The 26200-nt window shown below is 57.1% G+C and overlaps 1 protein-coding gene across 3 annotated transcripts in view; it reads left to right on the top strand.

The window, feature by feature from the left end:
* The first annotated feature begins 2704 nt into the window (after positions 1-2704).
* Positions 2705-26200, top strand: part of ALX4 (ALX homeobox 4) — a 45924-nt gene continuing 22428 nt past the window's right edge. For all 3 annotated transcript variants that reach the window (XR_011423852.1, XM_070229343.1, XM_070229342.1), the window contains exon 1: positions 2705-3316. Coding sequence is in view for 2 of the 3 variants with exons in the window: in XM_070229343.1 (XP_070085444.1) it covers positions 2860-3316 (457 nt within the window). In the remaining variant the exon portion in view is untranslated. The remainder of the gene's footprint in view (positions 3317-26200) is intronic.

The raw sequence follows: 26200 nt of genomic DNA, 5'->3' as shown, positions 1-26200 counted from the left end.
TGGAGAGGTGGCTGCCGCCATCGAGATCCCTGCAGGCAGCGTCTGGGCACACGCACCGGAGGAACCTCGTCACTTGGACCCTCTTGGCAAAAGTTCGCCTCTAGGCCCCCGGAGCACATGGCGTTTTCATTCACTCCTTCAACACACGTTTTAAGAGCACCTACTCTGTGCCAAGCCCCGCGGTGAACAACACAGGGCTGGCCCCTGCTCTGAGCGAACTCCCCGTTGTGTCCCCAGCCAGGGAGAGGCTGGCACGCCTTCAACTTTGTCGCTTGACTCACGAAGAAGGGGAGGAAGAGCAACCGGTTGTCCTTGGTAGAAGAAACCAAAGACGCTGGGAGCCGCTGCCTCGCTGGGCGGGCGGTGGAAGGGACCCACGGTCCAACAGCCCCGGCTTTAATATTCTGTTCCACAAACATCTGTGTGTGCCATGCACGCAGAGGCTGCCCTCCAGGAACCTCTGGCTAGTGAGGTCAAGATGAACACCGACCCTGAAACTAGACAACCATGAAGTCTAGGATGGAGCACCAAATCCTGAGGGAGAGATGGAAGGCTTCCTGGAGGAAGGGACTGTAGGTTGAACCCCAACTCCTTAGCAAGACAAAAGGAAGGGGTGAGACTGGGGAATTCCAGGGAGAGGAAGCCTCTATGATTGTGCACAGGCAGATTCTGAGAACTGAAAGAAACTGTCGGCTGGACAGGAGCATTTGGGATGATGGCAGGCTCTCCCACTTTTTGCTATCTGAGGTGGAAAAATTCGTTGTTTCCTCTGAGTTTCAGTCTACGCATCTGCAAAATGGGTATGATAAGGCGAGATGGCCAGGTCTTTAGGGGTGGTGGGGGGAATGCCCTGCGGATGACTTCCGGCACCATAGGCAGCTCAGTAAATATCAGACCCTCAGGTGGCTTAGTCTGCGGGCCAGAGACGCGGGTCCCAGGGGCGGTGGGGGAGGGGCCCGGGCCTGCGCACCCCTGGCCGCGGTTTTCAGAATATCTTTATTAACGAGCACTTCAAGGTAAGCCGATGGAAACCAGATGTGGGATCGCGCAGTCGGCGGCACAGCAAGGAGCAGAGATACCAAGGGAGGGCGGTGGGGGTGAGGATTAGCCCCTATGAGGTTGGGGGTGGGAGCACGACCCCCCAGATATTTTTTCTTTGGGAGCCCTTAGGTGCGGAAGATCGACTTCTGGCCCACATTGCCGGGTTCGGGGCGCTCAGGCCCTCTCTCATTCTGCTTTGCCCCTTCACCTCTCACCCCAGGCCCGGGCTCCCTTGAGGGACGTCCTCCTCGATCCACGGATTTTCCCTGCGGTTTCTCCAGGTTTCTCCGGGGCAGCTCTAACTGGTCTCCTTCGAACGGAGTCCCTCTGCAACCGGAGACCCGCGTCCTCTGTTCTTTGCGTTTTGGCTGCCGCGCCTTCCCAGGACCTTGGAGGCGCGAGCCTCTGCATGGGCTCCAAGGCGGGCCTCGCGCAGGTGACCGCACCTCTCTGAGCCTCGGTTTGCTCATGGGAAAATTGCGGACCCCAATCTCCACCACTCGCGGTTCTTGTGAGGCGCAGTCGGTGACTAGCGGAGCGGTGGGGGCTCGCGCGCCCTAAAAGTTCTTCTCCTCGGCTGCAGCCGGTCCCCGGACCCCGAGGAGCGCGTCGGTGAGGGAAACCACAACCCATCGCGTCCAAGCCATTCGTTTTCCAGTCTGGGACACGGAGGCCAGAGAGAGAAGAGACAGCCTCACCCCAGCCCGAGCCGTGAGCAGGTGACAGCGCGACGGTGGGGCGCGGCCAGAGGTCTCCAAACTCCTGACTCTCAGCCCTGCCGGCCAGAAGGTCCCCTCGGCTGGGCGCAGAGGCAAGGCGCGCGGCTCCGTGCTGGAGGGGAGGAGAGGGCAGTGCTCTAAAGCTTCCGAAGTCTGGCCCAGCCGGGGGTTCTCCAGCGGTGGGGAGAACACAGGCCCCTCGGCACCCCTTCCCAGCGCCCTGATAGGGGAGGGAAATGGTTAACAAGACCTGGAAGTGGCCGTGCACAGAACGATTGCAGCGTGTGTGTGTGTGTGCGCGCGCGCGCGCGCGCGTGTGTGTGAATTTCATGGAGGAACCGAGAATGGGGAAGAGGAGTTGAAAACAGAGGAAAAGGCACCAGTGGGAAGGCCGGCAACTGCGCGGCCACATTCGCGTGGATGTGTCCAAACGGCTCGCCTGCGCCCGGAGGCTAGCGCCCATCTGACTCCGTTTTTTTTTTTTTTTTAGTGTCACTAAAGTTTTGCCTGCCCCCTCCCCTAGGCTGAAGTTGGACCCGCCAATTCTCCGCCTCCGGAGCCATGGGGGTCCTGACACCTCCCCGGACCCGCCTAGAATCGGAAAGGCCCTTGGGCGCCTCGGGTTGACTCCCGCGAGAGCAACTTAGTAGCATCTCCATAGGAAAGAGGAAAGGAGGGTCTGGGGCGGGTGGAGGGAGGGTAGGGAGAGAGGAGGAGGGGGAGAAGGAAGGAGAGAGTCAGGGGGGAAAAAAACGCACACACTCTTTTTTTTCCGCTTCAAAATCTTAAGAGGGTTTTGGGAGAGCTGGTCAACTTTCCGAAACATCTGAATCTTTTTACAGCTCTCCGTTCTTTCCCTGGGCCAGCTGTGGGGAGGGAGAGGGGTGGGGGGACGAGAGAGAGAGAGAGAGAGAGAGAGAGAGAGAGAGAGAGAGAGAGAGAGAGGGAGGCGGGCGTCGAAGGGAGGAGGGAGAGCGAGCAGGCCAGCGCGGAGCGCACAGCCACCGCCTCCTCGCCTCTCCAAACTCCCGGCCGAGGCGCGCGGTGGCGTCCTCGCGCTCTCGCTCGCGCCCCCGCCCGTCGCCCGCGCGAGCCAGGCATGAATGCTGAGACTTGCGTCTCTTACTGCGAGTCGCCGGCTGCTGCCATGGACGCCTACTACAGCCCGGTGTCGCAGAGCCGGGAGGGCTCCTCGCCTTTTAGGGCGTACCCCGGCGGCGATAGGTTCGGCACAACTTTCCTGTCGGCCGCCGCCAAAGGGCAGGGGTTCGGGGACGCCAAGAGCCGGGCCCGCTACGGCGCGGGGCAGCAGGACCTGGCGGCACCCCTGGAGAGTGGCGCCGGGGCTCGGGGCTCCTTCAACAAGTTCCAGCCCCAGCCGCAGCCCCAGCCGCCGGCCCCGCAGCCGCCGCAGCCGCCCGCGCAGCCGCAGCCGCCCGCGCAGCAACCGCATCTCTACTTGCAGCGAGGCGCCTGCAAGACGCCCCCGGACGGCAGCCTCAAACTCCAGGAAGGCAGCGGCGGCCACAACGCGGCCCTGCAGGTCCCCTGCTACGGTGAGTGCACGTGCGGGTCCCTCGGGGCCGGGGACACGAGGCCCCGTGGCTTCGGCACCCTGAAACCCATTCGGCGTGCAGGAGGCAGGAGTTGGCGGGCTGGAGGGAGGCGCGAGGCCGAGCAGAGGGTGACTCCCGGTCGGAAGATGAGGATCGACTGCTCAGAGGGAAAATGTGCCCTGCGACCCGCATATCCCCCGGGCAAGGGCGCGGAGCGTTTTGGCTCTTCAACTCGGGCTGGAGTTTGTTTGTCCCCATCTTCGTCGTTTCCCCAAACTACTCTCCCCGCGCTGCCCGCGGTGTCGGCTTGGGAGCGATCCTTCGCACCGGCTCCAGGCGCACGGCGGGGCACAGCCGCGGCGCAGCGCCCGGGCGCGGTGCTCCGGGGCCGCCAAGGCCTCACTCCCCGCCGGCTTGGAGGCTCCTTGGGCGGCGCCGCAGGTGGGAGCGTCGCAGGTGCGGAGCCCGGCGGGGACTCCCGAGGTTAGCCGGCGGAGTGCGCCCGGGATGCCGTGAGACAGGGGCGCCACGTGGGTGCGGGTCCAGAGACGCCTGGGGCCGGGGAAGACCCCAGTCCGGGAGCCCGGGGCGCAGCTCGCGGCGCGGAGGCCGGGCGGCCGGAGTTCCGGAGCGTCTCTCCGCCCGCGAACCCGGGAGGTGGCCGGCCTCGGAACAATGGTTTAGGCGCGACCCCGCGGGGAGGCAGGAAGCCGCGGAGCTGCAGGCCGAGCAGAGCTGCGGAGAAAGAGAAGGTTCTGGGTCCTGTTTTGGGCTCACAGAGAACCCGAGGCCTAAATGACCTCCAAGCCCCCTTGAACGCGGCTGCAGGACGCAGGCCTGGGTCCCCAGAGTTGGCAACTGTTGTGGAGGAAAGAACCTCTCAAGGGCAGCCAGCCTGAGCAGCTCCGGAGCCTAGGCTGTCTCTCCCTCAGAATCCGGACTGTGAGCCCCAGGCTGGCAGGGAGAGCAACCGAGAAGGGAGAGACAAAGCTCTAGGCCCGGAGCCCTGGCCTTCTGCAGGGCCCTGAAGATGAGCTCGTTCAAAGCTAGGCAATGGCTTTGGCTGTCCTGATCCAGGCCCATGGAGAGACACCAGGCCTGGGGATAGAGGTGGGACATGGTGGAGGCCTTGGCGGCTGGAATAACCTCAGGAAAACAGCCCACGGCCCTTTCTTACACTCAGGCTGGCTCCCCCACAAGCTCCGAACCAGCTCATTAGGTGGTTGTTAACACAGACCAGCATTCACACAATCATACGCTTGTTTACACTTGCATTCTACATTCACACACACGCAAAACCTCTTCCCCAGGAGCCGCCATGGTCACACACCAAAAGCACTCACTCATGTGGCCTCGCACGTAGCTCCGCTCTCTAAACCCACAGGACAGGACTGAGAGCGGATTTGGAGAGATCCCCTGACCTTCCCCACTTTCTCCACCTTCCTGTGGGCAGGAGATCAGGCGCCCATCACAGACACAGCTCCACTCCACGCAGGTGCCCCTGCCACGCTCAGGCAGCCGTGCTCTCGGCCCTGGACACATGCACCAGCCTGACTTTTGGGACTGTTAGTTGAGAGCAAGTCACAGCCTGGGGGACCCACGGAGGTTCCCTGTGCAAAGCCAGGGGACTCACGGAGTTTCTCTCCTGCTGCACTGGGTTTTTGTGTTTTAACAAAATTCTCCAGGGAGGCATCTGAGGAGGGCAGATGTTAGGCAAGGAGAGATGGCAAGTGGCCTCAAATCTCTCGCGTGAAGATGCCTTCGGGTCCAGAGGGAAAGGGGAAGGGGCTGGCTCCCTCTGAGCACCCGCTCTGAGAACCGCTGTGCCCCCCCAGCCAGCCTGGCCCTTCCTCTACTTCCATTAGCCACTGGGGCGGCCCACAGTGTGACCTGAGAGCGAGCGACTCCTCCAAGCCCCCATTTCTTCATCTGCACCATGGGGTGATCAGTGTAAGGCTCGCTGGGAGGTGAACGGTCCCCCACGGAGAGAGCGAGAGTCCAGTCAGCGGTCCTCCACGTTTCCAACATTGGCTCTCTGCCGCTGGGAGCCTGGGGGCACCCAATTCTGAGGACAGGGCAGGCCCCCACCCCTGCTCTGGGCAAAGCCAGAAGCTGCAGGCTGGGACAAGGGGCAGCCTGGAACCACCGACAGGACCCCACTGCCCTTCTGCTCAAGATGGAGGCACTGCTCAGGGCAGAGCCAGGGACACACACAGCTCTGCTTGTGCTTTTTCTTCTCTCAGCGGCTGAGCTCCCTGGGCAAGAGGAGGTCTCTGGCTCTCGTACGAAAGAGATTAGGCACACCAGGTCCCAGGCGGAAAAGCTGTGCCCTTTACAGAGGCAGCTGGGGAGAGGGCCCCTGGAGTTGGCTCCCAAGATGGCCAGCAAGCAGGGAAACTGAGGCACACATCCACAGCCTTCTCTCCCACACTTGTGAGAGTGTCTACTCAAAAGGGGGGAAATAGGATGCAAGGAAGAAGGCTCAGCATGTTCCCGGAGCTCGGGGAAATGCGGAGGCAGACACCGTCCGGCGCTCTGCTGGGCCTTTGCTGATCCCGGTTCCCACCTCATGTAGCTTCCACCTCGCCACCTCCTTTCCAGCTTTGTTGATCCCGGGGCCTGAAGCCAGTTTCTCCATCTGCGTAACTACACCGAGAGCGGGAGACGAGGCTCCCAGGCCTCCTCCGGGACCTCCGGCCAGGGAGATGCTCAGTCCAAGCGCCCCTCGGCCGGTGAGGTGCGGGTCTGGGGGCTGCACCAGGGCCACCCGAGGGGGCGCGCCACGGGGAAGCCTCTTAGAGTCTCGGCGGCCCGGTCTTCCGGGGGTTGGAAGAAATCCTGCCAGGCTGCAGGCATTCCTCCCCTGCCAGGGCCTCCGTTTCCCCACCAGTACTAAAAGAGCTACGGGGCAAGATGACTCCGCAGTCCCCACCGGGTGCAGAGACGTTCGCGTTCTTACGAAAGGGCCCCACCGGGTTCTCGCCGCTGCAGTCCCGACCCCTGTGCGCGCACGTTGGGCTTCCGAAGTGCTTGCCCGTCCCTGCCCGTCCTTGGCCGCGTGGACCGCAGCAGACAAGCCTGGTCGGAGACCTGACGCTTCGCAGCGGCACCAAGCGCCTCCTCGCTGCGGGACCCCCAAACCTCGGGCCGCCTCCCGGAGCCGCCGCCGGTGCTCCAGGCCTCGGCCCTGCGCCCCGGGACGCTTCGGGGAGCAGCCCTGCCACCTCCTCTCTTTCGCTTTCGATTCGGTGCACGCAGGTTTTCGTTGCAAGTCGATGGCTACTTTCCCATCCACCCGTCCCGGAGGCCGAGCTCTCAGGGCCCAGGTCTGGGGAGACGCCGGCCAGGCCTCAGACCCCCGGGGCGCCGCCGCGGGGCTGGTCCTGATTTGTCGAATTAGACGCCGTGTTTGAATGCGAGGGATATTTATTTCCCCGCACCGACACGATCTACACACCACAAAATGCGTAAACTCCGCCCAGGGCTTATTCGAATTTAGTCCAAGAACCCGGGTTTTTTTTTTTTTTTATGAGACCCAAAAAAGGAAAGCGAGAAACCGAGACGCGGGCAGAACCAGCAAGCGCCGGTGGGACAGTGAGGGGCCATCGAGGGAAAACCCAAGCCTGGGAGCTGTGACGTCCCCCACCCCCCGGTCGGTTTTTGGGGGTGGGAGGGACAAGGGAGACACTTTTAATTTTTCACTGTGTTAATTTCCCTCGCCGCCAGCCTGCTCCAACGGTCGGGCCTAAACACAGACGTTCTCAAATAGAAAAACAGAAGGCCTGGATTAAAGGTCTAGTTTATTTTAAATCAGTCGATTTGCGCAAAGTTTTATTATAATTTATATACAGTGAAGTACACAGCTAAGGGAAAGTTCGAAGAACCGGGACCTCGGCGCACGCTGGCATGACTCCTACCTTCATCAACACACAGACCATTTATGTGTTGCATACTACACGAAAACTCGGGAGGGGAAATCTTTTTCTAAGTTGTTTTACAAAGAACTTACGGAACAAAATTTCAGAAAAGACCTAGGAGAGCCATCCTCTCGTACCACCCCAGCCCCGTGTCCCCGACGATGGCGTTTCCTGAGTAGGGTGACCGGACGCCCGGGCATGGGCGCGGTCCCGGCTCTAAGGCGAGGTTACTACCGGCCGCGCCAGGACCCCCGCGGCAGCCGGGCTGTCCTGGAGTCACCGAAGCCCTGAGCCGTTGGCGCTGCAGAGATGGGCCGCGGTAGGAAAACAAATTAAAGTACCATAGGTAAAATTTCGCCAACGTTCCCGAGGACTTTCGTTTTGGAGAGCAGCTGGGCGCGCTTTTCCTCCGCCTCCATCCATTTCTCTCTTCCCGCAGCTCTGCGCGCGGCTTTGTTTGGTGGCAAATTGAAATACGAAATGGAAATGCCGCTACGGGTGTGAGACGAGGTTGGAGTCCCGCGCGTTTGTCGGGGGGGGTTCGGGCTCCTCCGCTGACCCCTGGATCAGGGTGCCCGAAGCAGCCGCGGAAAGGAGGGGAAAACGGCTCGCAGCCCCCACGGCTCCGCGGGCGTCGGATGGGAGAATGGGGAGGCCGCTGGAGCCATGCGCCTTTCGTTGCAAGGAAGGGGGAGTTGGGGTGTGGGCTCCGCGAGAACGCTTGCTGGGAGAGGACTCCCTGTGCCCGGAGCCTCAGCATCCTCAGCTCCCACGATCCGCGCTCAGGAAGCCGAGGGACCTGGGACCAGGCGCTGCCTTGGGCGGCGCGGTGAGGGCACCTTCCTGGGTAGGGATGCCGCCTGCCAGGGCCACCTGGCCACGTGCTCCCGCAGCTACGGGGTTCCCCAGACCTTGCTAAACGGCTTTGCGCCTCCCTCAATAAGGTGACAAGGTGAATCATCAGATTAGAAAACCAAGACAGTGAGGACCCGGCTACGTGGTGATGTCGCCCAGAGAATTCAGAGTGAGAGCTAGCCGTCTGCCCTGGCTCAGGGCCGTGGGCACCACACGCGGTGAGTAGGTCCCGAGTAGACAGTGAAAGAGGTCCTTCTTTAAACAGGGCCTTTTTGGGGAAAGAGGAGACACCTCTCTCCCGCCGGCAAGGTCGCCGCGCGGAAGCGTAGATCAGAGTTACTTGTGGTCCCCAAGGACCTCCCCTACGGAGGTGCAGCCCCTGGGCCTTCTCTCGCCTACAGATGTGCATCGAAGATGCTCCTTCCACACCAGTAGCGGGTGCGGAGTAGCCCGGGAGCAGCAGATGCCGTGCTCCCCATGAAGGCTGACTCAGTGGTGCGACCGGAGCCTCCAGTGGGTCCTGGGAGGTGTCGCGGGAGGCCCAGACGCACCAGACCCGCCCATCCTCCCCCCACCTCCTGTCGCGTTGGCAAAGACCCTCTTCTCTACCCCATCCCACGCCCCACCGCCAGCACCCAGGAGGAGAGGGAGGAGTGGAAAGGGAGTTGTGGCTTGGCAGAGAGGACAAGAGACGCAAAAAGGGTGGCTCAGAGGAGCGAAAGGCTGGGGAGTAGGGTGGCGATGCCGGCGGAGGGCAGTTTCGGATTCTGGCTCCAGAGGCAGCTAGAAGTGTCGCTGTGGCGCTCCATTGCACCCGGAGTGCCTTTTTTGGAGAGGATGGTTACTGGGAGATACTGGCGGTGTGTGTGTGTAAGAGGCGCCACCACCCGCCAAGTACCTGTCTTTCTCTGTGACGTCGCCGCGTGCACTTGGGGCCGCTCGGGACGGTCAGGGCTTCTGGGAGCGGGCGCCGCTGCGCATTCGAGAGAGCGAGCTGGTGCGCGTTTCGTAGGATTCTCAACGTAGATTGTCTTCCAGCGGATTCTCCTTTCAAACTGGGCGCGGTGGAGCGTGGGCGTCGGCCCCCAGCACCTCGCAGATGGACTGCCGGCCGCCCTGGTCCGGGCAGAGCAGCTGGCTCTCCTTGCGCTCCCAGCGCGGTGGCGGAAAGGACGGAGAGGCTGTGGAAGGTCTGGGCCGCGATGCTAAGATCCAGCTTGGCACGCGTGCGGGGCAGGGCGCGCAGTCCAGGTATAGATGAGGGCGAGAATCCACCGTTCTGTTCTCTGTTCCCCATGGCCTCGGGAGGTCCCTTCCCCTTCCCACTCTGGGTCCGAATTGTAGCTCTGTGAGATGCGGGAGTTTGGACGATTTCCAGAGGCCCTCTAGGGGTTTCTGTGCCGGTGTACCTCTCTAGGCTCGCCTTCCCTCGGTTTCCCTGCCCTCCCCACATTTACACACATTTTTTCTGGGAGAAATTGGGTCGAGTGGGCAGAAAAGGCTTCCCTGGGAGCAGAAACAGGTCCTGAGGGTTCCCTGGGGTCTGCTAAGGGGCGGGGGAGGAAGAGGCAGCAGTCCCTGGACCAAGTGAGCTGGTGGTCCTAGGGGGCCATGGGAAATGCAGGTTCTGGACTCCAAGCTGGGGCTTGAATGTGGAGAGGGGTGTCTTTGTGCCCAAGAGTGACTGGCCTCAAGCCGAGACTGCAGGGCTCCTGGCCCCTCTGGGCTGCTGCTGTCCCCTGTCTGCACTCATCCTGGCTCAGCAGTTCCTGAGCATACACCACTTGCCGGACACTGTCCGAGGACAAGCTGAGTGCCTGTTTCCTCTCCTATAGCTTAGTCCTTGCACGCGTGTGCATTTGGACATAAATGTTTACTGGCTGGAAGGGTGAATGAAGAACTGGGTCTCATTCAGAGTGTTGCCCGAGCACGATTAAGGCCACCTGGGAGCGTACCCCAGTCCCTTTGTCCGTGAGAGAGGAGGCCTGCGGGTTTGTGTGAGCGTGTGCACAGCATGAATTCGGGCAGGTGTGTGGCCGGCCTATACTCACCGGGTCCACGTCCTGCTGTCCGAGTATGTTTCAGGGAATGGCCGTGTGTACCAGTCTCTGTGAGCTCCTGTCCTTCCCCTCATGCTTGCGTCTGTGTACCCGGTGTACAGGAGCTGCATGCGTGCGCGCGAGGGCCAGCACCTGCACGCCTGCACCAATGCCCTTCCAGGCCCATGCATGGTGTAGCCTCTGCCCCAGTGTCACGCATCAGGGAGATGGTGACTAAGCGCCTGTGCGTCATGGCCTGTGGCCTTTTCCTCTGCTGGTCGAGACTTCCCAGGGAGGCTGACTCACAAGTGGCAGGCTCAGTGCCCCTGTGGCCAGTGGGGGGAGGCACCAAGCCCCAGCATCTTCCTGGGGCCCTCACAGGGTCCACCCAGCCCACCCACCCCGCAGCGAGGCCTCCCCCCAGCCCCAGCTCTTGAGTGTACCCTCTGTCCTGTGTGGCTCTCTGTGTGGCTCGCTTTATGCAGTTGACAGATCCCATTTAAGCAGATGAGCAAACTGAGTCCAAGGGGAAATGGGGCCCCAGGGCTGGGTTAGTGGGAAGCTGGGAAGGCGCCGTGCGTTCTCCTCCCACTGCTGGGGGTAGGTGAAGGAGGGAGTTTGGGAGCATCAGCTCCAGCTCACCCAGTCTCTTTCGTGGTCACGGTTAGCCCTCTAGTAAGTCACACGCTCTCTGTGTGCATCAAATAGGGCAGACGCCTGTGGTCCTTAGAACTAAGGCGGCTCCCCCATGAGCTCCTGGGGACTGCAGGGGCAACGGGAGAGCACCCGTGGAGTCCCCGGTGGGATGGCGGGGACTCGTCCCACATGTGACCCGCCAGGGCTGGGACTCCTGCTCTCCGCCAGTTCCCTAGGCCAGGTCTTCTTTCCTAAGTGGTGGAGACCCCGCGTGCAGAGAGAGGGTTCGCTGAGCCCACGTGACCTTTTTCCTCCTCTGGGGTTGAGAAGTGGTCCTTCCCCTGACACACAATGGGTCGTGGTGTTGGGGTGGGGGTCCCACCCAGTGTTTGAAGACACCAGACATCTGCTGGCCCAAATGTCTATTTCACAGACAGGGGGACTGAGAAGCCTGATTCCACTTAGGCATTGCTCCCCAGACTTGGCCTGTGGCTGTGCCAGGCCTTGTGGGGGATTCTGAGGAGCGCTGGACACAGCCCCTGCCTCCAGGTCCAGAGAGGGAGACAGACCAGTAACTTGGCAATTCCAGATCACTGGGGCGGGCGCTGCCAGGGGAGCCCCGGCTCAGGCCAGGCGGAGAAGGGCGGGGGTTGGCTTGCCCAGGGATGTGTGGTGGCAAGAAGGGCCGTCCATGGGGCTTGGAGCGCAAGCAGCGCCCCCCCCCCCAACTCCCAGGTGGGCATAACTTCGCCCAGGAAGGGGACCCCAGAGACATGGAGGGAAGTTGGGAATTGCCACAGACTCACTGGGTTTTCTCCAGTAGCTGACGAGTCGTGGCTATTTCTCTTCTTTCTCCTTTCCCCCCTCCATGCCTTCCCTGGAGATCAAGAGATCTGGGTTCAAGTTTTGGCTTTTCCATGGAGTAGCCACTGTGCCTTTGGAACAGTCACCTTCCACTCAGTTTCTTCATTTGCAAAGCGGGGCCATTCGGGCCACGGAAGGAGGGAGTGTGAGGGGGCGTGGGGACACAGAGAGATGGTGTGCATGCAGGGATGGGGTCAAGTTCTCTGCCTGGCGGGACTAAGGCCCCGCTGCTTGTGGTCTGCCCTTTGAGGGTGCTAGGGTATTGCAGATGGTGACAGAGGTTCTGCTTAGCGTTCAGAGTGTGGGTGGAGACTCTGGGCCCCCCCAGATGTGTGGGCCTCCCCCGTGTCCAGGGAGCTCCCTGGCCCTGTCTGCAGGCCTACCGTTTAGCCACGTGGGTTCACCTCTAGCTCACGGCCCAGCTCTGAGCAGGGACAATTCCACAGCCCCCCGCTGTCAAGAAGAGAGCTCCCTGTCAGGTGGGGAAGACAAATAGGCACACAGCTCCCCTGCCCAGGTCCCCTTTCGGAGCCTCAGTCTCTTCTCTGTGAAACCCCTGCAGGTAGGGCATGGCTTCTAAGGCCCAGGTGGTTCTGTGCTACTCCAGGCCTGGGACGGAGGCACCAAGAGAGGCGACAGGTGCTCAGGCTCCTCAGGAGGCCTCTGGGCCCCACCACCCTGCCTGAGTCATGGTACCGAGAGAGGCCCCTCGGGAAGCAGAAGGTTGGTCCCACCTGCCAGAGGGGGAGAGTCTGGAGTGCCTTGTCCGGCTCTTTCCTCAGTTTCCCCATCTGCAGGACATGGATGAAGATGAAGTGAGGCTGACGGTATGTGAGTCAGAAGGGGGTGAGAAGTGGCAGGACAGACCTCTGCTGCTGGTGACACCACGTGACAGCCCACTTTTACTGAGCGCTCCTGTGGGGGCAGAAGGCGATGCGCCACGTGCTTCTCGTGGGCGATTTCATTGACTCGAGTCACAGCTCTGACATAGATGCCATTAGCATCCCTGTTTCACAGCTGAAAACAGACTCGTAGAGGATGGCAACTTGTCCCAACGTGGCACAGCTAGAAAGGGAGAAGGCAACTAACTTCCTGGTGACCACAGGCTCCAGGAACCTGAGAGGCCTCCACTGGTGGGATGACCCTAACAAGACTTGAGGTCACCCAAATGCTATCCCAGATGACACGACATTGAAGGACCGGGTTTTGCAAACACGGCCCCCAAAGAGGTCTTCCCATCTGCACATCTGGGGATGCAGCGGAGGGTCAAGGGTCAGCTTGGTGCCTGGCGGGTCAGAGTTCTAGACCTGACTGTGACCATGGGCACAGCTCCTTCACCCATTCAAGTGTGCCTCATAACCGTTATGAGGGGTTGCTCCTTGAGTTTCCAGAGGTCCCAGGAACATGCCAGAACCCCTGGTCAGGGCAGAGTGGACGTGAGGAACATGTGTGGGACCAAACAATGGGGAAATGCCTTCCTCTAGGGAGGATGGGAGATGGCAGGTGGCTTTTGTCTGTTCTGTTTCAAACCGTTTTCCCAGAGCCTGGAGCGGGGTTTGGTGTACAGGGCAGGTTTTCAATAAAGATCTATTGATGAGTGAATGAATGAATGAATGAATGATATGGAATGTGAACACACTAGGAACTCTAAAATCTCTCCGTCCTCTCTTTTTCCCTCCTTCCCTTAAATCTACGCCTGGGGGACAACCGACTGCTAGTTTTCTTATACCCGAGTGGAAGGTGACTTGTTTCCGCAGGGGCCCTGTGGGGTGGGAGTGGGGAAGTCTTGAGGAGCCCTACTTTTGTGAGCCTGGGGTCCTCTCAGCTCTGGCCGGAGCTGGAGGAGCACCCCGTTTTCCTCACTGTTCCCTGTCTGCCTCTCACCCGGAGGCCACAGGCCTGGGGTCTAGCTGCTGCACCCCCCAGGGCTGGCTCTAGTTGAATGGGCCATTGCCCCCCATCCTTCAGGGGTGTGCCCCTGTGTCAGGAAGGTGCCCAGCATCTGGTAGTGACTGAGCCAATTCCTGCCCTCAGGGAACTGACGGCCTCATTCGCTGCAGTGGGAGTCCCCAGGGAAAGTGCAAAAGGACTGGGGCTTCTTGGGCATGGGCATTTGAAGTGGACCTTAGAGGTAGAATAGGAGCTCACCAGTTGAAGGAGCCAGAAATGGTGCTCTAGACTCAGAAAACAGCACAAACAAGGGCTTTGGGTGAGGAAAGTCTCTGGAGCATTTGGGAAAGAGCAAGTGTGTGGCGTGCAGGGGGTATGATGCCTACGGGCAAGATGGGGCCTGAGGAATGGGAGGGCAAAGCCGAAAGGGCCGTCCACTTGCTGCTGAGGGCGTCAGTCTTTGGGGAAGGCTCTGGAGGCCTCTGGGCAGTGAGGACCAAGACCCCAAGTTGAGTGTTCTTTGTACTACTCAGTATGGCCTTTTTGAAAACATTCAAAAGCTTTATTTTAATTAGGAATAATTTTTTATTGTGATAAAAATACATAACACAAAATTTACCCTTTTAGCCATTTTTAAGTGTACAATTCAGTGGCATCGAGTACATTCATAATGTTGTGTAACCATCACCACTATCTGTTTCCAGAACTTTGTCATCATCCTAAACAGACCCATTGAATATTAACTCCCAGCTCCCTCTCCTCCCAGACCCTGGAACCCTCTGTTCTCCTTTCTGTCTGAATGTTTCTACTCTCGGTGCTCCACAGAAGTTGAATCACACAATATTTGTCCTTTTGTGTCTGACCATTTGTGTTTCTTTTTTGGAGAAAAGCCTATTCAAGCCTTTTGCCCATTTTTGGATTGGTTGTTGTTTGTTGTTGTTGAGTTATAGGAGCTCTTTATATATTCTGGATACTAATCCTTTATCAGATATATGACTTGCAAATATTTTCTCCATTCTGCGAGTTGTCTTATCACTCTCTGGATAGTGTCCTTTTGATGCACAAAAGTTTTTTAATTTTGGTGAAATCCAATTTATCAGTTTTTCTTTTGTTGCCTGTCCTTTCAGTGTCACATGCAAGAAATCATCGCTAACTCCAGTGTCGTGAATTTCCCCTATGTTTTCTTCTAAGAGCTTTATAGTTTCAGCTCTTGGGTTTAGGTCTGTGATCCATTTTGAGTTAGTTTTTGTAAATGGTATAAAATATGGGTCCAACTTCATCCTTTTGCCTGTGGATATCCAGTTTTCCCAGCACCATTGTTTGAAAAGACTCGTCCATTGAATGTTCTCGGCGCCTTTGTCAAAAACCAATTGGCTGTATATTTGAGAGCCTACTTCTAGGCTCTCTCTTCTGTTCCATTGGTCTGTCTGTCTGTCCTCGCGTGGCCTTCGTAGGTGAAATCCAGAGTCCCAGAATACGGGGAACCTCTGAGTCATTTTGTCCACCCCCTTGCCTTCAGGCCAGCGACTGGCTGGCCAGAGATTTTCAGCTCAGGGACGCATTTGTTTTCCGGGAACCAGAGCTGTGAGAAGGGATGGAGAGCAGAGCCATGGACGAGGGTGCCAGAGCCACGACCTTGGCCTCTGGCTGGTCCCCTGGCTGTTCGCGAGCCCCCGTGTACTTCAGCTGACCCTCCTGTGAGGACATGGCCTTGGAGGAACTCCTCATGTGTTCTCAGGGTCCACACACTGCCTCCCGAGAGGCCCAAATCTGGGGCCACTCCCTTCAGTGAGATGACCCCAGAGCCCCGTCTGGGTGGATCCCCCTGGGCACCCCCACAGGCTCAGTCTGTTGGCCCCGTGAGTGCCTTGAATATTTTCCGTGTGATTCCATAAGAGGCACTTGCTTCTCTTTGTCCCCGACCCTGGCCATCCCAAGTGCTGCAGTGAGCGAGGACCAGGGGCTGGTGCTCTGCGAGCCAGATGGGATTCTGTGTCCCCGTAGGTGACCAGAGGGGAGGGGGGCTGTGGAGGAGCACCTGTCACTGCCGGTGGAGCAGAGGGAGCCCCAGAGGGCCCGGGTGTGAGGCTGGTGCCTCCTGCCTGGAGTCCTCCAGCCAGGTCTGAGCAGAGGCCTGCCTGAGCCTGCTCTCCCAGCCCAGAGGCAAGCGACAGGCCCCATTTCCAGTGTTTCTGGAATCCTTTAGAAAGTGGCTCAGCCACAGTTGGGCTCACAGGCTGCCTGGAGCCTCAGATGCCTTAGGTTTGGGGAGGCCAGGGCAGCCAGAACTGTAGACAGAGTTCAGCCTGTCCAGCTGAGGGACATTGGGCAAATTGGTGGATCTCTTTGCTTCAGTTTCTTTATCTGTAAAGTGGGGATAAGAATAATGTCTCCCTTTTAGGAATATTGTGAGAATTAAATAAGGTAATATAGATAGAGAGCTCGGAACCGTTCCTGGAACAGAGTAAGTCCTCCGTAAATATCAGCGGTGGCTATTGAAAGGATTTTGCTGGAACCCCAGCTGTCAGGCTGGTCAGGAACTTTGATAGACAGTTACACTTGACTTGCATGCATAAAATTGGAAAATCAACAGATTATTACTGAATCTACACCGTGTGGTTGACAAAATCTTTTAAAATATGGCTGAGTGATGAAAGGGGTGGAGGCTGGCCGGCTGCCCAGCGTAGGGGACCGGAGGGATGAAGGAAGGGAGAAAGAGGGCACCCTGCACCCCTCAGAAGCTACAGGCCACGTCTCCCCCATGCCTCCTCGTCCCCAGGCATCGTGAGCTGGGACGTGACTTTCTCCCTTCCACTTCCCAAAGTCTGTCCTGTGTTCATTTGACCCCAAACTCCAGACCAGGAGGTCCCCCCGGGGGGCTGGTGTTGTGCTCACCTGTGCGTGGGCACAGGGCTGGGCGCAGAGGATGTGGGGGTCACGCCAGTCCCGGAGGGTCTGCCTCTGCTCGGGGCCCCGGCTCACCCCTCTGTGATGATGGGAGCATCTGGTGAAGGGAGTGCCCGTGGGCCAGGCCTGGACTGGGCTCTTTCACTCAAGGCTCTCAGGAGTATCCCCAATTTACAGATGAAGAAGGGGCGGCCCAGAGAGGGCCGGGAGCCTGCCAAGTGTCCCTGCTGTGAAGTGAGCCCAGATCTCCTGAAGCCAAAGGACCTTTTTCTTTCCCCCCCGGCTCTGCCCGTGGGGCTAATGCCCACTGCCTTGGTGGCCTCATGCCTGTGTGCCCATCCGACATGACCAAGCACATGAGAGAGCTCAGCAAACTATAGAGTGGGGTGCACTCGGGGGGAATTTTAAGTGCACAGCATGCCGTCTTTGCCTCACCCGCTGACAGATGACCACAGATCCTAACTGCCCAGGCCCCGTCTCCCTCCTCCTTCCAGAGCCAGTCTCAGAACCCGTGTGCGGGGGCGGGGCAGCTCCACAGGTGAGCAAGGAGGAGCCGACCAAACGCCTCCCTAAACTGGTGATAACCGAGGGCTCCTCCTCATGTGCACAGCATCAGCATCTGCACCGAGATGAGGGCCCAGCTCAGAGACACCCTGCCCGAGCCAAAGCAGGGGCCAGCGGGGCCAGGCTTCCTCCCTGGATGCACATGCCCGACTCTCGCGTACCTACTGAGCCCCACAGGACCCAGCCCCTCAGAGAAGTTTCCGCAGGAGCCAGTTTCGTGCCACACAAAGTACATTCTCACTTTTTCATGGGCTGATTCATTCCCCAAGAAGTGGTGACAGGTTGAAAAGAGATGTGCTTGTCACACATCCTCTGGATTGTGTGGATTAAGGTTTTCTCAGGGGAAGATACACATCATGCCCTTTATTTTTTTTTATTTTTTAAATTTATTTATTTAGTTTGAGGAAGAGTAGCCCTGAGCTAACATCTGCTGCCAATCCTCCTCTTTTTGCTGAGGAAGACTGGCCCTGAGCTAACATCTGTGCCCATCTTCCTTTACTTTATATGTAGGACGCCTCCACAGCATGGCTTGACAAGCAGTGTGTACGTCCATGCCCGGGATCCGAACCTGCAAATCCTGGGCCACCGAAGTGGAGTGTGCGAACCTGACCATCACGCCACCGGTCCGGCCCCAAAGGTGGCATTTTTTTAAAAGCAAAGATTGACTAATCTTCTCCATCTTTATCGACCTTAGGAAAGTTTAGCAGCCTTGCAATTTACTCAGCCATTATTTTTCCCCTCTTGTCCAAGGGGAAGAAAACCTTCTTGCTTCTTCAGCTTGTCAATGATGCTCTAGGTTAGAATGGACGCGGTTAGGGAAAGAAAACACTGGACTGGGGAGAAAGCAGCACCTTTTCTCAGGCCGACGTGGTCCTCCTGCGGCCTGACACATTCTGTTACTAAATAAGACGAATTCAGTTCAACAGGTGTTTGTCGGCTGCCAGATGTGGGTCACAGACCTTGGTGACACACTCCCTGCCCGTGGCGAGGGTGCTGTCTAGTGGCGGAGGCTGCATAATCCACTCTTGTAATGCTCTGTGATAAGTGGTTTGATTATTAGGGGCCGTTAGTGGGGCTCGGAGGAGGTCGTGGCAGGGCAGCCACAGGGCGGAGGTGATGCTCGACTCGGGCCTGGACGGTGGCCTGGGCTCCACCAGGCAGAAGGGGCCCCGGCATGGCCCTGGGTCACCGAGGCTCGTGTCTGTATGATGGTGGCGGCAGAGGCGGTGGCGCCCTTCCGGAACGGCCCCTCTCGCCGCACCCCACGCCAGATGCCTTTCAGGGGGTACGATGGTTGGAGGACAGCTGATGCTCCCGCCAAGAAACTTCTCCTTGAGCAGTCAAACCTCGGATGCCCACATAGGAGTCTTCCAGACGTCGCCAAGAGTGTCACGTGGGAGCGAGCTTTTATACGTAGTTCACAGCCGACCTGAGCTTCATCAGCTGGGTTTGTGAGCCACGCTGTCTTCCACGCAAAGGTTAAAATTATGATTCTCTTAAATAAAGGGAAGCATCAAAAAATTACAACTCTCATTTCATGGTGATACCTTCAAGTTGCAACCTAACAGATTAAAATGTACTCGTTTAAGGGTCTTTCTTTAAAATGAACTACAAGTTTAAAAAGCACACCTCATAAAATAAATGTAACGTCTGGTTTTTACAGTGGTTCCAAGCGTGCCAGCCCTTTCACAGTCCTTGGTATGTAGGGTGTGAAATGGGCCCTGATCGCAAGGGGCCCCGGGGCTGCTCAGCAGGAAGGTTTGTAAATATCCTTCTGGGAAATGTGCAAGGAGGAGGCGGGCGGGACGAGAGGTCACAGGCTGAGTGACATTGCCTTGCTCCTGTGGCTGCCCCGGCCTCACGTGACCCCAGATAGTGACTGTAGTAACATGTCATGGGGGTCCCCTTGATGGGGGCGTGCTGCGCATCAGGCAGGGATGTGCGTTCACGACTCGGCTTCGTTCCGACCTCACAAACAGTCTGGGATGTGGACGTTATCAGCCTCATTTTACAGGTGAGGAAACTGAGGCACACGGAGGCCAAGTCACTTGCCGAGGACACCCGTCAGTGGCAGAGCCATGGTGGGGGGGGGGTAGGGAGCCTCCTTAATAATCCCTTTCAGTCTCCCCTCATTTCTTTGGTAGGAAAACTGACATTTGCTAGTCTTGTGTAAAGTGCTACTAAACACAGCTTCAACACCCCTCCCACCGGATCACTGCCTTGAAGCCCCCCTACGTAGAGATCTGGGGCTGCCCCTGAGAATGCGCGCCCCCCGGCTGGCCTGGATGCCCCCTCCGTCCACCCCTGTGCTGTAATCTCTGCTCCTCTCCAGGCGGCCCCTTGAGGGCAGGGCCAGGCTTTTTTGGCTTTTGTTTTTCTGCGCCTGGACCTCTGCCCAGCACAGAGCTGGTGCTCCAGAAATGTTGCTGAGTGAACAAAGGAATGAATGAATGAAAGCCTCAAATAAATGGTGGAATCGGGAGTAAAACCCAAGCCCGGCCGACTCCAGACACTTCCAGTTCATTGCATCTCGCCTGGTGCCTGGTTTAAGCTTCTCGGTCCTGCCTGCCTCGGGGCCACAAGTGCTGTTGCAGGGTCTCCGTGGGGGTGCCCAGGATGCAGGCTCCTTCCCGTCACAGAGGAGGGCTAGGAGGGAGATGTTTGGGGACACGCCCAAGGCAGCCCGGTTTGGTGGAGGCAGAGACAGGCGATGGCAGACAGACCACAGGGCTGATTGGAAATCGGGAGACACGGTCCTTCCACTGACGGGCTGCGTGACTACTCGGGGTCTCCAGATCCTGCCTATAAGGTGGGGTTGGCCCACGTGGCCCCTGAGCTCTGGGGCATACTGTTGGGGTGAAAGGAGAGTGTGGGAGCATCCTTCTGCTTCTCTGGCAGGAAACCCAGCCCGGCCGTCTCCTCTTCCCCCGCCAGGTGCCAGGATCCCCTCCAGCCACAGGAGGCAGACTGGGGCTGGGCCTGGAAGCCGGGCTGCTGGGAGACCCCCAGTCTCCTTGGGGAGAACAGTTAACAGAGGCGGCTGGATTCCCTGCCTGGGGTCGAGACCCCCAGCCCAGCCGAGTAAACATCAGGGGGTGATGCTCGTGTGTTAGACCATAAATGGGGCTTCTCGTAGTGACCCGAAAGCTCAGCTTAGATCAGTCCTCTCGCATAGAAATCACTCCTATGGCTCAATTGTGTCTCCTGGTGACGAGATGAAGCCAGCCTGCACTGTCCATGTCACATGTCACATAGACACGCATCCCTGCCTCAGGAGGCTAGACGCAGGGTACTGGGCTGGGAGCTGGGCCATCTGGGTTCAAGTCCCAGCTCCGCCCCATCCCAGCCGTGTGGTCTTGAGCAAATTATTAAACTTCTCTGGACCTCGGATTCTTCATCTGTAAAATGGGGGCAACAACAGTGACCTCCTGGGGATCTCACTTGGTAATTTGGGACCAGCACAGTTTGGGGAGTTGGGGTGTCTTGTTTTACCCCAAATGTTACACGCCTTGCCAAAACCTCCTTGGTTCTTAACACTCAGTTCACAGCCACCTGTGGCTGAAGCATGCTCTGACCTTCCAGCCAGAACTGACCGCTCCTCCTGGGGACCCCTCTGTGCCCGGATGCAGTGCTTTGCCCATCGGTCCGTGTAACCCTTGACCACACTGTTACTTGTCTTCCCCTCCATGAGGCCGTGACTAAGGGGATGCTCTGGGGAGATGCTTGATGAATGAATAAACGAGTGGGCCAAAGGATGAGAGCATGAACAGAGGCAAACCAAGACAGTGTTGGGGAGGGGACAAGAAAATAGAATTTGGGAGCACAGGCTGGGGGATGGAGGGGACCTAGCCCCCGGGGGGAGTGGGCCGTGGGGGCTGAAGGCAGCACAAACAAAGGCCCCAAGGGACACTGGCGAGCGGGCTTTCTTTTCTTTTTTTTCCAATTTTTTTTTTATTGTGGTAAACTACACATGACCTAAAATTCACCACCTTACCCATCTTTAAGCCTGCAGTTCAGTGGTGTTAAATATATGCACAGTGTTACGCGGCCATCACAGCCATCCATCGCCAGCTCTTTTCGTCTTGTAAAACTGAAACTTTGTCCCCACGAAACACTAACTCCCCCCTCCACCCCCTGGCGGCCACCACTCTCCGTTCCGTCTCTGTGATCCTGACCGCTCTCGGGACCTCGTCTGAGTGGACTCATGCAGTGTTTGTCTTCTTGTGTCTGGCTTATTTCACTTAGCAAAAATCCTCCAGTTTCATCCAAGGGTAGCACGTGTCAGAATCCCCTTCCTCTTTAAGGCTGAGTGATATTCCATCGCGTCGACAGACCACGTTGTGTTTATCCACTCACCCATCCACGGACGCTTGGGTCGCTTCCACATTGTAGCTGTTGTCAGTGGGCTTTCTTCTTAACCACTTTTTTTTGGATACAAAGAAAGCTCACTCGCTTAGGCCAATTGGAGGAAAGCCGAGATGAGAAGAGGCTCCAGCAATCCGGGACTGTTGTTACTTATTCGTTCCAGCGGTAGCTTGACCTCGGCCAATGAAACGCTATCTCCTTCAGGCCTTGGGGGAGCCATCAGAGGAACCCTGGGCTCTCACTGGGTCACCAGTTGCTTCTGTGGACGGGCTTGTCCCCAGAGCCGGCCTCTGCCCTGTGATTCTGGTCACTGTGTGGGAGCGCATTCGCCGAGGCGGGGGTGGCGGTGCTGAGCGGGGAGGCGGGGACGGTGCTAAGGAAACTCCAGTCCGGACCCTGTTCAAATGATCACAAATGCCAGCTTCAGGGCTGGGATTCCTGGAGCAAGTCCTTTCTTTCCATTCGTCCAGATACCTCTTCTTTTTTTCCCATTTTTTTTTTTTATTGAGTTATTGATAGGTTACAATCTTGTGAAATTTCAATTGTACATTAATGTTTGTCAGTCATGTTGTAGGTGCACCACTTCACCCTTTGTGCCCACCCCCCACCCCACCTTTCCCCTGGTATCCACTAAACTGTTCTTGGTCCATAGTTTTGAATTCCTCATATGAGTGGAGTCATACACAGATTATCTTTCTCTTGCTGGCTTATTTCACTTAACATAATTCTCTCAAGGTCCATCCATGTTATTGCAAATGGAATGATTTTGTTCTGTTTTGCAGCTGAGTAGTATTCCATTGTATATATGTACCACATCTTCTTTATCCATTCGTCTGTTGATGGGCACTTAGGTTGCTTCCACGTCTTGGCTATTGTAAACAGTGCTGCAATAAACATTGGGGTGCACAGGACTTTTGGGATTGCTGACTTCGGGCTCTTTGGATAAATACCCAGTAGTGGGATGGCTGGATCGTATGGTAGTTCTATTTTTAGTTTTTTGAGGCATCTCCATACTGTTTTCCATAGTAGCTGCACCAGATACCTCTTCTTGTTAAAAACTTTTTATGCTGACATAGTTTCAGACTTCTAGAGAAGTTAGAAGTAGAAAGAATTCCCAGATCCTTTGGCACCAATTGCCCAAATGTTAATTTGACCATATTTGCGTTACCATTCCCCCTCTCTCATGCTCCCTCTGTATAAGTGTCTGTGCTGACACAGATGCACACTCACATCTCCGTAGTCTTTCTCTCTGAACTGTTTATGCGTAAGTTGCAGGCATGTGCCTCTTTACCTCTAAGTACTTCGGGATGCCGTGGAGAAGGATGCAAACCCTGAGAGGGTGTCAGGAGAGAACAAGAAAGAATTAGCTGCGTGTACGCTGGGGCGTGGAGGAGACCCTGAGAACAAGGTCCTGAGAAGTAGCGTTGGTCCACCTTTGAGGTCCCGGACGTTCCATGCAGTTGGGTCAGGGCCAGCACTGAAGGAGGGCTGCGATGGGCCCATTGAGAGGCGTCTGCAAGGAGTCTCCTCGTGTGACTCCCCGTCTTTTCTCCTCCTTGACTCTGCCTCCTGGAGGCCCCATCCCAGTCCCACACAGGCCATCCACCCCTGGAGGGGCCAGCGGAGGTGCCCCAGGCTTGGGGTTCAAACCTGAGCTCTGCCTCTTCCCGTGTGTGTTCTGAGACAAGTCATTTACTCCCTCTGGCCTCAGTTTCTGGGGCTGTAAGATGGGGATGTTTTACATGTGGTTGTAAAGAGCCAGTCACCGCAGCAGCAGTGGTGGCGGGACAGAGGTCCGCGTACTGGGGAGGGCACGACGCAGAGTTCCTGGTTCAGTGAGAGCCCAGTGCTAATTCCTTTTCCTTCCTTGGCTCCGGGAAGCCCCCTGCCATCCTCTGGGCCAAAACAGAGCCCACCCGCTGTGTGGGAAGAACTGAGAAGGCTCCTGTCACAGGGTGGAGCACTGGAGGAGGGGCTGCGGCCCGGCCCCTGCTGATACCCCTCGGGAAAAAGCCACAGAGGAGCTGGCAACGAGTCTGCCAGCTCCGTGGAGAGCCAGCTGGGAGAAACGCTGGGGTTTGTGGGGGCGTCCGCTTGGCTTGTTTGCAAGTAGCCGGACAGCCAAGGATTCCCAAGGCTCTCCAGGAAGGGGGGCGACTGAGGAATACAAGACGCTCAGGTCGGGCCTGCCACCCAGTTGCTGGTGACATTCAATGGGTCCCTTCTCCCCGGGCCTCAGTTTACCCATCTGTAGAATGAGGATGCTCATGAGGGCCACCATGCGGGAATTTTGAGGGGATTGGAGTTAGTCCAGAATGCGAAAACCCTGAGACTCGAGCAGGAGAGAGCTGGGTGGGGAGGGCCAGGGGCTGGCCTCGTCCATCTCTGCGTCCCCTGTATTTGCGGGGACAGCAGCAGACACACAGTAGGACTGAAGAGCTGCTTCTTCAGCAAACCTCCCAGGTCGGGCCTGGGTCTGGAGCCACCCTTCTGGAGACCTCTTGGGTTCGGGGGCCCTGGGGCACCACCGTTGGCCCAGAGGACCTTTATTGGGACTGCAGTGCCTCCTGGTGGCCAGTGTGAGCAACTGCAGCCTTGGTCCTGGCCAGTGGGGCGTGGGGCCCCAGAACCTTCATGCAGAGGCAGGGAATGGCCCCCCGGGTGAGCAGCGCATCCCAGGGCCCAGTGACTCCCCTGTCTTGACTTCCCTCCCGGGCCGCGCCCCCTCCGTAACTCCTCACCCCTCTCCCTGGCAGGGATACGGGCAATCCTTGTTGAACTGAGGCCACCGGGAATCCAAGAGGTGTGTCCAGGGCCACCTGGGTCCTGCACATCCCGCCCCACGGCTGGTTTTCTTGAGCCTCCTCATCCCACAAGGTCCGCTCTCCCACCCCCTGCCACAGCCGCCCCCACAAGCAGTGTGTGCTGACGGACCACGGCCCTCCTGGGTCTGGACTGCAGCCTGTGGCCTGGGTCCCTTGTCACCCTCAGCAGGGCGTGCAGAGCTGCCCCAGTGCTGCCAGAGGCAGAAGGAGCCCAGGCCCAGGCTGAGCATCACAGTCTCGTGGGGGGGGTGGGCCCGGAACCAGCCCTTTAAAGCAGGGAATTCGGTGTTTAAGGGGTAAGCCCAGTGGGGGTCAGGGAGGGAGAAGGGGTCCCCCTGGCACCGACCCTCAGAAGCCAGCCGTGGAGAAGCAATCACAAAAGGAGAAATACACAATAAAAGGTTTGACTCGTCTAGTAATAAAAACCGTAAATTCAAACAAGAATTCACTTCCATCCATCACCCTGGCGAGGATTTTGCAAACACTGGGGTGACTGAGCCTGGCCGTCCAGCAGCCGGCACACTGCGGTCGCCGAGGACGTTGGCGCGATTCGGCAGCGTTCATCAGAGGTCTGAAAGTGTGTATATGACTTAACTCAGGATTTCTAGTTCCTTGCGCTTTCGCTAAGGTAATCACCATAAATTTATCAAGGGATTTAAGCTCAAGGGTGTTCAACACAGGCCTGGCATAATTTCAAACAGTCAGAAACCCATTGTGCCCAACAGTAGATGATTGATTACATAAAATGGAGTTTTCCATGTGGTGGAATATTGTGCAGCCATTAAAAATGATGTGGTAGAAGAATATGGAACAGCATGGAAGGACGTACAGGATAATGTTAGGTTAAAAAATACTTACACAAAAAGATATGTCCCCTGTGGGTGTATGTTATGATTTTCTTCTTTTGGTTTGTCTTGATTTCTTACAAATTTCCATATAGAACCCAGATAATTACACGTAGTGAAGAAAAAAAAGGCACAAAAATTACAGAGAAAGATATACAGGTGAGAGAAGTAGTTAGCCAGATGTCTGAGGGGCAGAAGGACCTAGAAGGAAGGGCGTGTGCAGAAATGTGGAAGCCTGGAGCCGCTGTGCAGGGCACTGGGGCAATGGAAGCTGGTCTGTGGGTCAGGGAGCGAGGTGGGGGGTGAGGGGATGTGAGGCTGAGGCAGGCAGGGGCCGGTCCTGCCTGGGATTTAGCTAAAAACAAATGACAAAACCAGGTTGCTCAGTCGAATTCGAATTTCAAGTCAATGAGTAATTTTTAGTATAAGTATTTCCCATGCAATATTTGAGACATACTTATGCTAAAACAGTATTCAGTGTTTCTCTGAAATTCTGATTTCACTGAGCACCCTGTATTTTTTCTGGCAGTCCTAATGAGGGCTCTGGGAGTCAGTGAAAGCCTGTGTAGAGGGTGGTGATATGATCAGATGGGTGAGTTTTAGACACTCTTTCCGGTTGTATTTGACAGTAGTGAGGCTGAACTTGAGGCTGAGCTCAGGGAGTGTCCAGTATCCAGTTGGTGAGGACAGTGGCCGATCCCCACTGCAAAGGGGGCTTCTCTCTGCAGCCTCCCTGCCCTGCCTCCACCCCGCTCCAAGGGGTGGCCATCGCCCTGCCTCCCAAAATCGCACAGCAGAGTCCAGTGCCTATGGAAGCATGTGTCACTCAGGATTCTAATGGCTGCTTCACGTAGCATGTTAAAATATGAGAGCAACTCTTGTTCACGGTAGGACAAATAGAAAATTAATTCAGACCAGAAAAAAAGAACCAAAATTAACCCATATACCTGTATTCTTACCTTCTGGAAACTTCTAGTATTTTCTAAGGATAGATACTCCCCTCACCTCCCTCTTTTTTTTTTCAAAATGAGATTTACTTAATATAGCATGGACATCTTTCCAGGTACTAAAAGCCTGTTCTTCTAGAACATCCATTTCATCCATCCGTCCATCAAATGTTATTGAACGCCTACTGCCAGCCACCATACTAGTTCTTAGAGAGAAGGGGTAAACAAAA

Source organism: Equus caballus, chromosome 12, assembly GCF_041296265.1.
Source record: "Equus caballus isolate H_3958 breed thoroughbred chromosome 12, TB-T2T, whole genome shotgun sequence".
NCBI lineage: Eukaryota > Metazoa > Chordata > Mammalia > Perissodactyla > Equidae > Equus > Equus caballus.
The sequence above is the reverse complement of the archived record's forward strand: the minus strand, read 5'-3'. Positions and strand labels throughout refer to the sequence as shown.